The sequence below is a fragment of the Rhodamnia argentea genome, chromosome 6, assembly GCF_020921035.1.
Source record: "Rhodamnia argentea isolate NSW1041297 chromosome 6, ASM2092103v1, whole genome shotgun sequence".
NCBI lineage: Eukaryota > Viridiplantae > Streptophyta > Magnoliopsida > Myrtales > Myrtaceae > Rhodamnia > Rhodamnia argentea.
Window position 1 is genome coordinate 21,715,257 of NC_063155.1, and position 16,576 is coordinate 21,731,832.

At 39.6% G+C, this 16,576-nt stretch overlaps 1 protein-coding gene across 2 annotated transcripts; it reads right to left on the minus strand.

The window, feature by feature from the left end:
• Positions 1-6,128: 6,128 nt before the first annotated feature.
• LOC115734261 (protein HIRA) lies at positions 6,129-14,226 on the minus strand. 2 transcript variants are annotated; one of them, XM_048280281.1, is made up of 10 exons: positions 13,548-14,226; positions 12,703-12,978; positions 12,221-12,472; positions 11,746-12,143; positions 10,603-11,617; positions 9,330-9,534; positions 8,972-9,212; positions 8,626-8,748; positions 7,500-7,617; positions 6,129-7,025 (listed from the first exon to the last, which is right to left on the minus strand). In XM_048280281.1, the coding sequence occupies exons 1-10, from the start codon at positions 13,653-13,655 to the stop codon at positions 6,555-6,557; spliced, it is 3,207 nt and encodes a 1,068-aa protein (XP_048136238.1). In that variant the 5' UTR covers positions 13,656-14,226; the 3' UTR covers positions 6,129-6,554. The 2 variants fall into 2 exon arrangements, with proteins under 2 accessions (XP_048136238.1, XP_048136239.1); XM_048280282.1 differs by lacking the exon at positions 13,548-14,226 and having other exon boundaries at positions 12,221-12,475; positions 12,703-12,844.
• Between the last annotated feature and the right edge of the window lie 2,350 nt (positions 14,227-16,576).

Below are 16,576 nucleotides of genomic sequence, written 5' to 3' on the forward strand. Positions count from 1 at the left end.
AAGAGCGTGATCGAAAACGATGTTGGAGTGCACGCGATCCGTTTCTCATTTTCGTTTTCCTGTGATTTCTTTTCCTCGTCTGGTTGAACGTCAATTCGTTCACTTCCCTTAATGCGAGCAAAATATCACGGTTCGTCTCTTGTCTTTGTCTCTGTCTTTGTTCTGATTCGTCCCTCACGCACTCGTGGGTTCATGTCTGCTCAACTGCATGCATTTCTTTAATATGTGCCCAGTCACTAAATCTTCCAAACCACACATATCTACATAAACCTAAGACACTGCTAAATTTCGTCAAAAAAAAAAAAAAAAAAAGACACCACTAAATCATCTAGGGATAAGTAGGGTTTCGGGGTAGAATCGAGAACTTAACCGATAAAAACAGGTTTCAAGATATGTAAGGTAAACATCAGGTTTCAAAAATTAGGAAACCGGTTCTGACGGGTAAATTCTAAGAACTTAGAATTTTGTTAAACCTAGAACAGGTCTATGTTTTTTTATTGTTCTATGTCTTTGCGTAATCCTGTGATGCGCCATGCCGTATGATGATGAGTATGTAATTTAGAACCATTAATTTGAATTTTTATTTTTGGCGATATCCATGACTTCATGATTGAGACTTTTACTTTGTTAATATTTCATATTTTTCGTATGTCTGCGTATGAGTTATGATCGATTGATTATAGCATCAACAAATGGTGGTCATTATAGGTGATAATTCACTGCAATGGCTCAATTAAAAATACGGATGGTACTTGGATAAACCCCAACACCTATGACATGGTAGGTTCTAGGGTCTATTCGGGTTTCAGTGTATGCAAGGTAGGTTTCAAGTTTTAAAAAATGGAGAACCGGTTTCGATTGTTCCACCTAGAATGTAGATGAAACTTGAAACCGCTCAACCCTAACTAGATCTTCCTAACCACACATTAATGCATAACCTAGGACGCTGCTATTTTGCGGGAAAATGAAAAAAAAAATAGTAGGTTCACTATGAATAGTGTAGTGAGCAGCTTGGAATCTTGATTTCATGAGAATGTCATTGACTAGTCTGGCAATCAAATAAAGAAGAGATCATGTCTTTTTTGGACCAGTAATTGTACGTGTTAGGAGTTCATAGGTTTAGCTAATCTTATTATTTATTCCGATGTGCCAACATATTTCACATCTATTTTTGGAAATTTTAAAGTATGATGTCGAGCATCGAATGCCCCACTTTTTCCAACTGCCATTCCTGAAGAATTTTCTCGACCACCCTTCGATGTGGAGTTGAACACACTGATTAAGTTATGACCACTCGAAAGATATATGAATCTCATGGTAAGTATAGTAAGTATGATACGTCATGCATTTTTTTATGAAATCAGAACTATATCCTATGGAGAAATTTCACGCATGAGCTGTAGTTGTGTATTTTATTCATGATGTGCACCGTTCATCGTTGATTGCGGTTATTGAGGATCAAGTTGGGCGAGGCCGACGCAACTGCCGTTAAAAATGATCGATTTGATCAAGATCCGGGCCCATAAGATTTTGCTTCAAAAAGTGTAGACGAAAGACATTTCTCTATGTTACTTAAAAATATGGAATTTCTTGTTTTGGAATAGCATATGCTGGCGAGCTTGATCCTTGTGAATGATGTTGGATCTTTGAATCATAATTCTTGACCATACATGTCAGAAAGCCTGAGAAAGGTGTTTTGGGATTATTGTGCTGGAAGGACAAGGAGAATGATGACAAGTACGATGACGAATGATAGGTTGTCATTATTTTAGGCTTCTTTTGTTTTATAAAAAATAAATAATTTAAAAAATACTTTTCTAAAAATAGTAATTTATATCGTTTTGAAAAATTAACAAACAAAGAAAATTTTTGTCGACCTAATTCAAGAAGCATAGAATGGATCTCAAAAGATTGAAAGTAAGGCTCGCCTCTGACTCGACTAAAGAGTTGGTATTCGATTCTCATCATGTAAAAGGCCTTGATTTCCCTCAAATATCACTGTTCCGCTGGAATTTAATTGAAAGGCGCAAATCTATAAGTTACAGTGAAGAAACACAGCGAAACTTAATTGACGACACGAGTCTAGAAAATAAAAATACAGTGCGAGAAAATTAAAATAAGGAAAGGTTATACGGGGCTCTCCAATGGATAGACAATGGTATTCAAAGTGATTGTGTTGTGACTGCTCTCAAGGGATTTTCAACGGTTCGAAAATCTCATTCCCATGTTGTCACGATGCCATGTTCTTGTTCCTAAGCGGCTGCACGTTCAAAAGCGTCTGTCGGCTGCCCCATGATTGCAATAACATTGTCATTTAGTGGCTCTAAACTTGTAACCGTATCTCATCGTATCTACCTTCTTCCCAATCTCCTACCGATTCCTACCAATCGATATCTTTTGTGACCATCTTTGATCATCCGTCGTCGTATATCAACAACAAGTCGGTAATTGATTATCGATTAGCATAAGTACTGATGCTGCTTTTATTCTTATTGATCGGTCACATGCCTAGCGACACTAGTCACCATGGCAACAAATCGATGACTTGGTCAATTTTTTCGGTGCAAAAACAATCACTTGGCAACTTTAATTCCCGGTTAGGTGTCTTTTGTCTATTCATGGCCACAGATAATGAAGTCTCGACCACACATTGAGATGAATACAGATAAGCAACTAGCGACCGTAGTTGATCCATGAATCATTATTGTTGCTGCTCGCAGAAATTGCATGTGCCTGCCAGATAATGTCTTCAACGCAATACGCTGTCGCCAAAAGGGCGTGAGGTTGACATTGCAGTTTGTTCATCTCGGGAGGAATTTCAGTTCAACACATCTCATCATACCAATCATTTTAGAAATTGCATTAGGTGATCAGTCATTTTTGGGGTTTTTGGTTGGAGATAGCCGCCCCATGTGCTTACCTTTTACAACACCCCCACAACCGTACTTCTTATAATTTGATTCATCTATAACTTCTCGCAATGGCCATAAGCATCTTAATCTTATGTGGTGTCTGTCCTACCACTGCTTTTTGACATATGATCGTGCGGGGCATCAAACTTTTTTGCTTATATCCAAAAGATCTTGTTAGCCAGAAGCATCAAAATCAAAGCTCCCTTTGTATCATTGCGTAAGGACCTTCTTCAAGTTCCTCTCTGTCACTTGCTTCCGTTATAAGAGGCATAGTAAAGTATGATTAAATCATGCATTTAATCACCTAGAAGGGGGTGAATAGGTGATTTTAACAAATCCTGACAAATTAAAGCGGAATTAAAAAAATCAAAATAAGTATCACATGAAGTCGAAGTCCGTAAGAGGGATTATGCCATAATCAAATTCGCTTGTGTGCAGAATATTATCATATGCAATAAATAAGAGTCGAGAAATAGAAGAATTTGCACACAAGGTTTACAGTAGTTCGGCTTAGTGCAAGGTTATGTCCACTCTGGTTGGATTTCGCTAGTAAGTCAATAAAAGATTACAATGAGTGAAGCTTCTCGACAGATCACACTATCTCACACAATTACTCTTCTCAGAACCTCTCAAAAATTGCAACTTTAAAGCAAGATAAAGTGTATAGAGTAGAAGCTCTCTTGGACTTTGGAATTTCAGACTCATGACACCTCTACTTCAGCACCCAAATCTCCTTTTATACTTCCCCATTTCCAATTTAGCGGTTAGACGAGAATTATTCTCCAATCAACCCATTTGGACACGAATGCTTAAAAAAGATCGAGTAGCCATTGCAAAATGAAATCACAATCCTTTTGATTAAGTCCCCCATACAACTTAAAATTAGGTTTCTATAAATAGAGTTCTTCAAGTGGAAATAATATCTTACCTTCAGAACATTCATCAATCAACCAAACATGTTTTGCATGATAAGTTGTATTGCCAAAATATATCTTGAGATTGAGGATCAATTCTTTCCAATTATGAATTCGGAGCTTATATATGCATATTTATCCCCGTTTCAATTTTGCGTGTGAATAAACTTCATTTTCAGAAGCTACTGTCCGAATTTGAACACTCTCTAAATCTGAATAATTTTTTGATAGAGTCTGAAGACAACATACGCCTTGATAATATAAATGTACGAGCTTTGTAAGTATTCTTACATCACTTTAATGATATCCATGCTGTATACTATATACACGAGATAAAACACAAAGCTTGCAATACCCAGATGACATAAAACAAAGTCAGAACCTGATTTATTCACGAGCACTGCCTGAAAGTAACTCTCATCAGATTCGATAGATAATATGGAAGGTTTTGTCAATTTTCAAAACATATAAGGAAGTTTTCTCAACAAGGGGAAGAAGCCAAATTGTGCCACTATCACATGCCCGAGGGAAGCTCGTTCAAGCTAATCGAGGGGCTTGCAATGCAGATGATGCTTGCCCCGAGAGAGGGCAAAAGGACAATTCAGTGTTTGACCCGGAACTGTTTGTTCCTGAAAAGGACCTGTGCTTTGTGGTTGGAGAAAGGGTAAGGAACACGTGATCCCAATTGCAAGCCAAGTCGCAAAAGGGTCTTTTGAGGTCGTAATTGAAACATCTCTTGCCTTCTGAAACAGTGCATTTCAATGCGATGGTTGTGGCCTTTTCTTCCCCTCCTTGTCTCCCAAATTTGACCAACATTACCAAAAAAAAAAGGCCTCAATATATTACAATTATGTAAATTCAATTCTAAAGAATTTTTTTGTTAATTCAGTTCTAAAACTTTTTCATTTGTGCCAATTCAATATATTTAGCCAATTTTGGCCAACCGATCTTGATATAGTAATTTTTAATAATATTTTAATATTTATTTGAAAAAACATTATTTTCATTATTTTTTTTTTCAGTGTCGGCAGGGGTGTCCCAACCTTTGCCTATGGCCGGCCATCCCTAAAGTTGGGAAAAAAAATAAAGAAAATAAAAATAAATTACAATTCAAAGAAATTATTGGAATATTATTATAAAAAAAAATCCACATCAATGCCAAGCAATATCACGTCACTACCGACCGGCTAAAATTTACTGGACGGACCGAATTGGTATAAATGCAAAAGGTTTAGAACTAAATTGGCAAAAAAAGAAAACTTTATAACTAAATAAGTACAATTGCAATAGGTTTAGAACTTTTTTTTGTAATTCTACTCAAATTTGGCATAGGTGGTTAGCGTGCTTTGATAACAATCATTTTGTCAGTCCCCGGTGCACTTGCAACCCACTTTGATCGTAGTGGTTTTCGTAACCTTAGTCGATTCGCCGACCTATATCTAGGTCAGACATAAGGAAAGGACCCCGTTACTAACGTGCTGGGATTAGCAATTCCAATCTGATGATAGGTCCAAATGCAGCTGTTCATTTTTTATGCTTATGATCAAGTGGCTAGACGCAAGGCAACACTCCAATGCGTCCGGCCCCGTCGAAGAAAGATACGTTTCGTCTCGTTCAAAGTTCTCGTCTATGCAATTATTGGCGCATCGAGCTTGAAGCCAGCTAGAAACCCTTCAGGATCAGCAACTTGGTTGGTCACCACCATAACAGAACAGGGAGGAGGATGCATCTTGAGTGCCGTGCTCTTCCCAATCCCTACCGGCCACGACGTCCTCGAGAGATCAATTCACCGTCGTACCCCATCGTACTCAACTTGAACTTTCGGCAAGACTCTCACGACGTCCTCGAGGGATCAATTCACCGTCGTATCCCATCGTGCTCAACATGAACTTTCGGAAAGACTCTCAAAGATCTATCGAGTCTCTTTATTTCTCTCGAGATTTTCTTTTTCGGTCAATACCCTTAAGAAAAAAGGGTTCGAGTCGAAGAGATATGCTGCCCGCGTCTAATTCCGACTACGCGAAGAAAACCAAGATAACAGAGCACCAAACTATACTTCTCAAAAATGCAAACATAGGATATTGAAAGTACTGTTCAACATTTGCTTCTAGAGCACATGCATCAACGAAAGACTAGGGAAAGCCATGCCTGCAAAAAAAAAAAAAAGAATTCTGATGAATTGGAATTATTCACTGTTTTCGATTTAGAAGACTAAGTAATTCTCCCGGAAAAACAAAAGCGAGAAATTAGTTTGCTACAATTGTTTTCAAAGGAGCATCAGATCTATGATCGAACTACTATGGCCAAAAGAAAAAGCTCTACAATCAGTAACTATAAAAATCGAAGGGTTCATGTCCAAAATAGTTTGCTACAATTGTTACAAGGGAAGCATGGATCATCTCTAGTGCTGAATAAGGATCAAGAAACTAAATGATGTACAACAAGCTAAGAATTCCAATCGCCATCTGTGACGGAAAGAAAATCGCAAAGACAACCGCGCTTAACATCTCTCAAAGCAATTGAGCGAAATGAGATGTCTGTTTGATACCCCAAAGCACTCCATATCCTTGAAGCTCATAAGTAAGCCGCATCCCGGAACAAAGACGAGCAAGGTTCATTAGCGTATTCTACATGCCACTCATGAGGGAAGCATCTCTTTTTTGGGAATTGAAGAGAGGGTAAGTTGGTTCTACAGGTGGGTTCAGTTGAGGTCGAGATTAGATGGTAGTCAAGAACCTGTATCTTTCGGTGGATCAATCTCTTCAACATGTTCGGTCGCTGGAGGATCTCTGTTTAGTGAATCTGTTTCTGCTGGACGTGGAATCCCTTGATCCAATGCTAACACATGGGAATTTACTTGTTCCGAGGCCTTTGAGGCAGATTCTGCTTGATTGTCCAGCGCAATGGAATTAAACCGATCCTTTGCCTGCAGGCAAGCCTCCAGAATGACTGAGTTTACTTGATCTTTTGCCTGCAAGAGAGGATCCGCTTGGTTTTTCTCATTTGTTGACGGAAGTTCAGGTGATGGAGAATCAGGATCCTTTCGGTCTGATACAGTTTCTTTTTTGTCCAATATAGTCTCGATGCTCTCATATTCAGATAGAAGATCCATAAACTCGTTGAGTAATCGTTGAACTTTCCTATTTGATGCCATTGCTGGGAGAATGTCATCTCGCAGAAGTTTGTGCTTCTCAATTCCCTGCAAAGAAGAAAACAAGCATTTGTATCTTCCAGAGACCCAAAAACTGCAATATAATTCAGAGGAAAATGCAGACTCCCATCCAATGAATTGAGGTCAATGCCTTGCTCTGAGCAACACAAACCAGGAGTTCTCAGCAAATGCAATTGGCAAGGCCATTCCATCGTTTAAATTAACTGAGTTAGCCATACAATATAAGATAATAAGACAAAATGGTGGAGCCTTATCACAGCCAAGATCTAAAGCAAGATTAAAGCAGGATGAGAACTTCCATTTCTGGCAACTACGACGAGGTAGATCAAACATCATATTACGGAATGAACTGAGGACCTCAGAGGCGGTTAAGGGTCCTTCTGGGACTGGTGAAATGATTACAACTGAAAAACAAAACCAAGACAATGTACTTGGAAGAAGGGACAAACAATCAGACTTACTAATATCAACATTGAGATAACTGAGTGCAGAAATCCTTACAAGTACAAAAGGATCCCAAGCAGCAGTCTTGTTATCTGAAGGGGTAGCATTAGCCATTCCAGTAGGAGGTCCAAGAAAACTTTCACAAACTTCTCGTAGTCTAGATTCATCTGCTTCCCTGCAATCAATAGACACATACTATGCTCACCAATATGCTAAACAATTGATATTCTTTTCCTGCTTCAAACAATTTCTGCACACTAAAGAGCACACATCATGATAATGATCAAGCATATAACAGGAAATGCATCTTGAAGCAAATAAATTTGTAGTCTCTAAAGTCTGAACAACTAGAGTTATTAGAAACATGACACTATAAGTACATTTGTACCCATTAACTAAAGTACTACTCCTTGATGCCAGCCTGTTGAAAAAAATCCTCAAACAATAATAGGAAGAAAAGCTGTGTCGATGATGATTCAAACAAGAGCTGGTCAACATGGTTTTAGAGCTCTGCCATGTCCATAAGTACAGGCAGGCCGGAATTTTTTAAGCAGAGTGGCCAGAAAAAGATGCTAGAACCAAATATATGTCACAGTAGCACTGCAATAACCCACTAGTTGAGATCCTTCTAACTTGACCAATCAATTATAGCAATAAGACGAGCCTAAGGGTAATTATGTAGGAATGCGCTATGGAAAGAGGAGAAACCCAATCTACTCCAAGAGTTAATGGTAGGGAAATACAAGAAAGTCAGAGAAAAGTGAGCATTCTCAAATTCTGGACCTAATCAGCCTTTTCTCCAAGCCACAACTCTTTCCTGAAGGAACTTGTAATTCATGCCACTGAGATACTAAAGTTTACCTTGCAGGAGCAAATCAAATAGCAATAAAACTCAGCTAGGAAATGCTAAGGTGGGGAACCATAAATTATACATGAGGCACACAAAACGCAATGACTCGACTCCAGCCAGAAAAGTTTTGAAGCTTCTTAGGTCACAAAATGAAGCTTACTGATTGCCTTGGACAAAACAAATGAACCAAAATCACATTTACACCATCCACATAGGAGTATGGCTCTGATGAAGTACTGGACATGAGAGGTATTCGCTTTTTGTCTAATTGCTAACGACTTAAAGCCACTGTCAATAATTAGTTGACTTCAGAACAAGTGCCATCTGACTTACCTTGCCAAAAACCGTATGTAAGACAGAAGGCATTGACGATACTCATTAGGTGACTCCAGCGCAAGTGCAGATGCAACCTGTGTTTCCAAATGAGCTCGCGTTTGCATGCCATCATCGGTAAACCTGCAAGAGAAACCCCCAAAATTAGATTATAGGCATTTAAGATTATCCAGAGCACACATGCATAAAAAGACAATTTCATTAGGAGCCACTTAGTCATGTTAAACATAGAACAAGTTAACAATGATTTGGAAAATCATCCCTCTGCAGTTGCTCCATCGAAACCTCATGCACTTACGAATCAGAAATACAAATCTGCTTTTCATGGCTCAGAAAGAGTGCAAACCTGCTCCAACCCGGTTTTCTGGCCATGTACTTCCTCACATCCACCTGCAGCGAAGCAAGCTCACCATTTTGGATGGAACCCAGACTCCAGGAGCTTGCAAAATTTGATGCAGGGAAGCAATCATCCGCAACCCTCAACCAACACATAAGACTCATATCAAACAGAAATGCATGGCGGCCGGCGAGAACAACTAGAGGAGAACCACACTTTGATAACTTTGCAGATATTACTTTAATTGTCCCTGATAGCATTGGCGAAAAAATTACAACCCGGCAAAGGCACATGACTTGTGAGAATAAAGTTTGAAAAAGGCTTAACCACTTAAAAAGACGGACATTCTTCTTAGCCTAACCTTTACCTTTGTCGGACAAGCTAGGATCACATGTAATGAGAGATTCTAGTGAGCCACGAAGAATACACTTCCGGTTGGACAAATCCCAAACATATAATGACCCATTCCTTGTAACAACTAACAACTTCCAGCAGTCATCACAGTCCACAAATGTTGGTGCAGATCCAAGCATCATTGTTGGCATTGCACGTCTCCCGCATTTTGTGTAAACCTTCTCACAACAAACAAACAAACAGTAAATTAACAATGATATATTCCTCGAATCAACAAACACCTACATATATGGGTAATACGCTCAATTCTTCTATAGAGTTGCAATGTGTGCATATATCCTAACTAGAGGTTAAAGAATTTAGAAACTATCACGATGAAGCACTAATTATACCACACCAGCACAGAGGATGCAAGACACGAGACTCACACAACCATCCATTAGCATTTACTGTCAGGTTGAACGAGCATTGTGCCACTTATGATAGAATTGGACTTTCATTCTATACAAACTATACAAAGCAAAAAGGGAATATCATAACACATATGCCATGTTGAAAGTTTTATGAAATTACAAGACAGATTTAAATACGTCAACTCAGGGGGAAAAGTAGCAACTAGGACCATCACCAAACTAAATTGAAAATGTCGCTACCACAACCTAAACTTGAACTAACTCGGATAAAATGAAGATAGCATTTTGATTGGAAATTCTATTAGTCTGACTATCTAGGAAACATCGTCTCTTAAAGGTAACACCTGAGAAAATAAGAGAATATATTAAACCACGACCAATTGATCACTCTACTCATAGACGCATATAATTTTATTACTTTCTTGTTTTTTCTTTTACCTACTTCGATTAGTTGGCTTCTTAACATTCTGCATAACTTTTTATAGGTAAACAACTTTAAAAGGCTGAATTCCAAGATCTGATCTTCTGCATTACATGACATTGCTAATGCTATCTAGCACAATCTGAGAACATACCAAAAATGAGAGAACTCGCATGACAGATGCTTGTCATGGTGTCAAAGCTAGAAGGGACTGAACAAAACTCAACAAACTATAGTTCCAGTAGCATCAGATCATGCATAAAAGTTAGCTTGCCATTTGGGACAAACTGGAAACAATCATACTTGGCAAGGAGGGTAAAGAAACCAACTCAAAAGAGTCAATATCAATTACTGCATGTGCAAAACTTCATTCATGCAGTGGGCTTAGGCTACAAGATCTCCAAGGAAAAGGAAACAGACAGAAAAAAAAAAATAATCGTCTCTCAGGCTACCTGTAAGCATCCATCCTCACACCCAACGGCCCAGAAGTTTGCATTTCCAGCTAAAACAGTGACATTCCCGGAGATCCTATCACACCAAAGAGTTTGGGCTCCTTTCGTGCAAGCAATTTCTGTTTCTTTCAGCATCAGTGGATTCCCCACTCCAATGACATCATTTACAGGACGCTCCCGTGGGCGAGATTCCAAGCACACAGGTAAGGAGTCTTCCCCTTCTTTCTTATCAAAAACCCTGACGATAAGAGTAGCACCACTGTTGGGAGATCGAGAGAATTTTACACTTCCCACCGGCTCCACACTAATGCTCCCGTCTCTGCCAGCGGACACTGGAACCTTCTCAATAACCAGACTATCAGTAACAGTAACTCTAGCAGTTGCTCCAGGGCGATCCTTTATATTTGAGCTTCTGCCAGCTGTGCCCCCAACAGAAACCTCCCTGAAGCCATTGTCAGTTCTAACAACAGCACTATCATCCTTCTTTTGCTCAGATGAGATAAGAGGGAAATCTAGTGCTTGAGATGGAGTTCCACCAGAGATATTTTGCTGCTGGCTGGGAGCTCCCACCGCTTCTGGAATTATCCTCTTTCGGCCATCAGGGCGTCTGTACTCTCTTTGCTTCACAGGGCTAGAAACACGAGCACAGGTTGCAGATTTATTTAAGCCATCAGCATCAGCTGCTCCGGATTTCTTTACAGCTTCAACTTGCGGTTCAGATGCCTTTGTTTGAACGCCCAAATCGACAGAAGGTTTGGCAGTTGCTTGCTTTTGCTGAACATCCAAGACCACCTTTTTGCTAGCAGTTTGCTTAGCAGAAGCTGCTTCAAGCAACAATTGAGCTGGGCTTTCCGCTAGGTTGGCCTGCCGACCTCTAACATCGCCGTAACGACTTCTCTTTAACTCATCCAGTTCGTCGTCACTTAGTCTGTTCCCAATTTCTTTCGCCTCAAAATGGAACGTAGCCACTGTCCCATCCAAAGAACAGGCAAAAAGAGAATAACCATCGGGACTCCTGTCCACAAAATAAAAGTCAAAGAAGCTAAAAAGAAAAGCACGCAGCAGAAAGTTCAGTGCATTTTTATATTAGGTAGCATACATATCTGGCTACATGGAAGATGAGATGTTTTAAGCCTAACATACCATGACAAATCGACGACACTTTGGCTAAAGAAATGCTTAGCCACAAAGAGAGGGCGAGCACTCGCTGTTGTCCATACAGTTATAGTACGATCCTGACTCCCAATTGCAATGACATTATATGGTTGCGATTCTTTTCCTCCATTATTTGAGTTCCCATTGGTCCAGGCAACAGGTGCGGTGATCATTTCATGGTTATTAGACAAGTTTCTTCTGAACATTGAGTGATTGAACTTCACAACAATAACAGGCGCATTGTGACCCAGGAAGTCAAAAGTAGCAGACCATTCTCCTCTCTCTAGAACAGGAGCAGAATGCCTTGGCTTCTGGAAGCCGTGGGTAGTTGTTATAAAATGACCACAAGGAGACCACCCAAGGCGCCTAAAAAAGGTTGAACCAAGCTGAAAAAAAGGAAACAATTAGAACTCATTAAAAAGAAAGTAGGAGAACAATAAAAACACAACACTGATATACATACAGATTTTGTCCAGTGGCCATCTGTTTTGTGAGCGAGACTCCAATCGCTTGTTCGCCAAATGATAACAGTCTTATCATCTGATTGACTTGCTATGAATGAGCCAATTGGATCCCAAGCAACACCTTTTACCAGACTAGAATGCCCCCTAAGAACAGCAGTGCATATTCCGTTGGTCATATCCCATATATGTACCGTGTTATCCAAACTTCCACTAGCTAACATCGAATCATCAGGAGACCAGTTGAGATCCACCTACTTTAAGCACACAGAAAACAACTCGCAGTTAGACAAGACCTGAAGGCATCTTCAACATTTCCAAGAAACAAGCTGTCCTAACTAAAACAAAGGATAACTCGTACATCAGATAGGATAAATTGAAAGAAAAATATCAAATATCCTGGTCGAAGAGGAACTTGACAATATCCATTGGGAGAAGTCAAATTCCGCATAAGTTAGGCCAGACACAAAAGCAATTTCATTACCACATCTGCTGTGTGTCCTCTTAAAGTCATGACAACTTTCCAATTCTCAACATCAGGGGGCTCTCCGCTACCAAATTCAGTGGTTCCTGAACCAGGCTTTCTCTCGTGGATCAAAATTACTTGATCATCAGACCCGGATGCTATGTACCGTCCATGCTTAGCCCACCTGACACAATTCACAGACCCAAAGTGATCACGGAGGGTAGCAAGGAGCCTCTGCGTCACATCATCATGCTTGACATCCTTGCCAACAGAAATCATGTTCCATATCCGAACCTACATCAAGTGGGAAAGCGAAAAAAGTGTCAAGATATACATCGCAACTTGCAGCAATTTTAGTCCTCTAAAATCGCAGGGTGGAACAAGCTGACATGCATGATAACAGAAAAAAATTTCCCCATGCACGACAATTTCTCATTCATGTGCAACAGCATCATCTCACGTTTTGAAATAAAACAATTCCGACAGAAAACCAGAGATAACTACATTCATTGATCAAGACACCAAAAGGCCTCACTTTTCCAATAAAAGAATAATGATAATGACCAATTTTACTCGTCTCACATTATCCTAAGCAAGAATTACCAACCACCATGAAAACAAATAGTTGAGCACTGCATATGATAGAATATCTGACTTCCCTTAGCCTTTTATCCATAAGGAGGCTTTGAAACACAGTCAAAACTTTTGACAGGAAAGCTTCCAAGTTGGAATTCAAGCAAACTGTAAGCTGGAAGGTGAGAGATACCTGAGACTTGAGATATGACTTGGCACATATACCTTAAATTTCTTTTTTTGCATTCACAAACAGAGCAAAAAAGTGGACCAAGACAAGAGCGCATTACCTTGTGATCACCACCTCCAGTAGCAAACCTGAGCCCACCAGGCTGAACATCGATTGAGAATATCTGCATTCCCTCATGCTTCACCCAGCCTGGCTTCTCCGCAATCATCTCCGCCTCCGATCCTATTCACCTCCCTCTTGCCCCGCTAATCTTGAGTAGCCACCCCTAAAGCACACACATTGATGGTCTCTGAAAAACAGATACGTTTCATTTTGAGCCTTACTAGGAACCAATTCAGCTCCTCAATCAACACAAAACCCCGAACTATCTCACTCGTCCCTTGAACCCGCAAAAACTACTGGAATTAGCAATCCCGAACTGAGAAAACAAACGAAGAAGTCATTCCTAAAAAAGCAAATTCAAGGTACTCGAACGACGCAGGAAAAAACCCGAATTCAACCAACCATGAGTACCGTCCTAAAGAACTCCAGGTCGCGAAACGAATCAAACGTAAAACCCTAGATGGGTCATCCCCAGGCTTGAAGAAGAAGAAGAAGAAAGACGAAGGCTCGACTCCCTCGTAACGGTCAAACTACTGGAAGCTTTCCACGTCGGAGACTCGGAACACTTGACAGGGGAACCCAGTGAGAAGAAAAAGCTGGCTTAAGCAACAAGACGAGGCCCAAATTGCCAATGGCACGCAAAAGAAGATTGAAAGAGACGCGAGGGACAGGAATGGGCATCGCATAGTACCTCGTGTTTCGTCGAGCACTTCACTTACTCGAGTGCGCGCGCGCGTGCAAGCGCTACTTCTCGCAGGACGGTTTGAATTTGAAAGCTCCTTCTTCTTCTTCCGGGTCAATCACAGTCACCATGGGCGAGCAAATTTACCAAAGAATGAAATCAGGACGGAGAAGAAGAAGAAGACTGAAGAAGGTGGGGGGCTCTTACCAGAGAAATCAATCTCTCACCGGAACGTATCCGTACAGGAATGTGCGCCTAGGTTTTCTTCTTTTCTTTTCTCTTTTTTTTTCCCCTTAAATTGCCTGATCGGTGCGACGATAGAAAATGAAGGGAACATCTTGCTTTTTTTTTTTTCCTATTTTTATTTATGCCGGTATTAAGGAGAGAGAAATAAAAATATAACATAATTTTACAATAAAATTATGGGTAAGCGATCACATTTCGTATAGGACCCATCTAAAACTTAAATTCTATCCATCGGAACATATTCTTGTTTTTTAAAACCTAAAGCTTACTATAAATTCTCTAAAATCTAGAATCGATCTGTTCATACATGTTCGATTATTTAAGTTTAATGTTTTATTCTTAAAAAAAAAAAAAGAATAAGAAGAAGAAGAAGAAGCCAAAAACTAAGGTAAAGTGCGTGTATGCTTTTAGTGGGTCCCATTGATTGAATTCCCCGTTAGCAAATAAAAAAGCAAGGTTCCATTCCACGTGGAAATTAATTAAGACCCCTGATTATTCAACGTGTCACAAATGGATAGAGAAATGAGCAATAAAAAAAAAAACTAAAACAATTTCGGCCCGTTTCTTTGCCCACAAGACGAAGCCGTCGCTAGATCTCATTATGAGGCCGAGGGCGTAAAAGCCCGGCCCGCATGGTTTTTGTATGATCTTGTCGTGATGGACGGGCCTAGGCAATTTTTAGGCCCAATCTCAAGGTCCGGACCCGATATTTGATTGGCTCTAGGCCATCTCGTGTTTGTGCAGCGTGAAAAATGAACGTGTGTAGCTAATAGGGGTGATCAGTTCCCAATTCAGTTCAATCTCATCTCTGAACTTGAAATCAGGTGATACAATGAAATCGATTGTATGTGCTTTAAACACGAATTCACATTTTAAATGTGTAAAAGTACCCTAATTATTTTAGAATTTGAATGATTTTTTCAAAGATTTTTAAGAAATAAAATTGAAACTAAAAAAAATATATTGTCGGTTTGGTCCGGGTGAGCGGTTCCACCCTTGGCATCAGGAACCGAAACAATGCCCTTGAGAACCGGATCAAATGGGACAGTCCAATTCGGTCCGTTCGTCTCTTTTTTATCACCCCTCATAGCTGGCCTTGCTTAAGCTTGAAGCGGGTCGGTGGACCGTTGCCAAGCTTGGGATGAGTTGTCAATGGGTGCTGACAAAACCATAGCCCCATTCTCCCGAGCATCAATTTTTTTTTTAATGTCACGTCAGCCAATGATATGATGAGTTTGATCCAAGCTAACAAGAAATTCATTGTCGTGGTCAAGCTTTTGCTGGCAGTCGGCAAGGGTCACGACCAGATGAGGTCGGCCCTCACCCAGCCTTCTTTAGGCATCATCACTGGCCAACCATCGCTTGAGATTGGTCACTAGAGAAAAGGAAACAAAAAAATTCATAAAAACAAAAAAGGACAAAAATGCCGTTGACTAGCCCGAACATTTGGCTGGACTATTTGTGTCTTTATTTGGAATTTTTCAAAATTTGGGAACTCTTGTCGGAAAAAAGAAATATGTATAACCGTAAATTTTCCAAGCCATGGGTACTGGGTAGAGGCTAGAGCCTCCTGCTGCCTGAGCATATAACGGGTTTTTTTCCAAAATAATTTTTTTAAAATAAATATTTACAAAATTATTTTTTAAAAATAAATATTTACTAATTTGGGCCTCGCTCGCGGTAGTATTGCCGGAGTCGTGCCCGAGCAAGGCGTAATCGGCCCAATTCTTTTTTTTTTAATTTCGTATTTTTTAAATTATTGATACTTAGAATATTTATTTTATTTATAATTTTTTTGTGAAGCTTATATTTATAACATTATTAGCAATAATTAATGTAAATATTTATTAAGATATATAATTAATAAATAATGTTGTGATATAATGTAATATAGTCAAGAATATGTTGGAAACTAGAATGGGTAGACGGGAAACCGAACAAAGAGTTAAAACCGATGGAAAGATTAAAAACCGCGAAGAGTGGAAACGAGTAAAGAAATGGCAAAACTTTGAAGAGTCGTTTGAGCGAATTTTTTTTATTTCACGTAATTTTATCCACTCAAAATGTCTTGTCAATTTTGCATTTTTTTGCCACTTCTC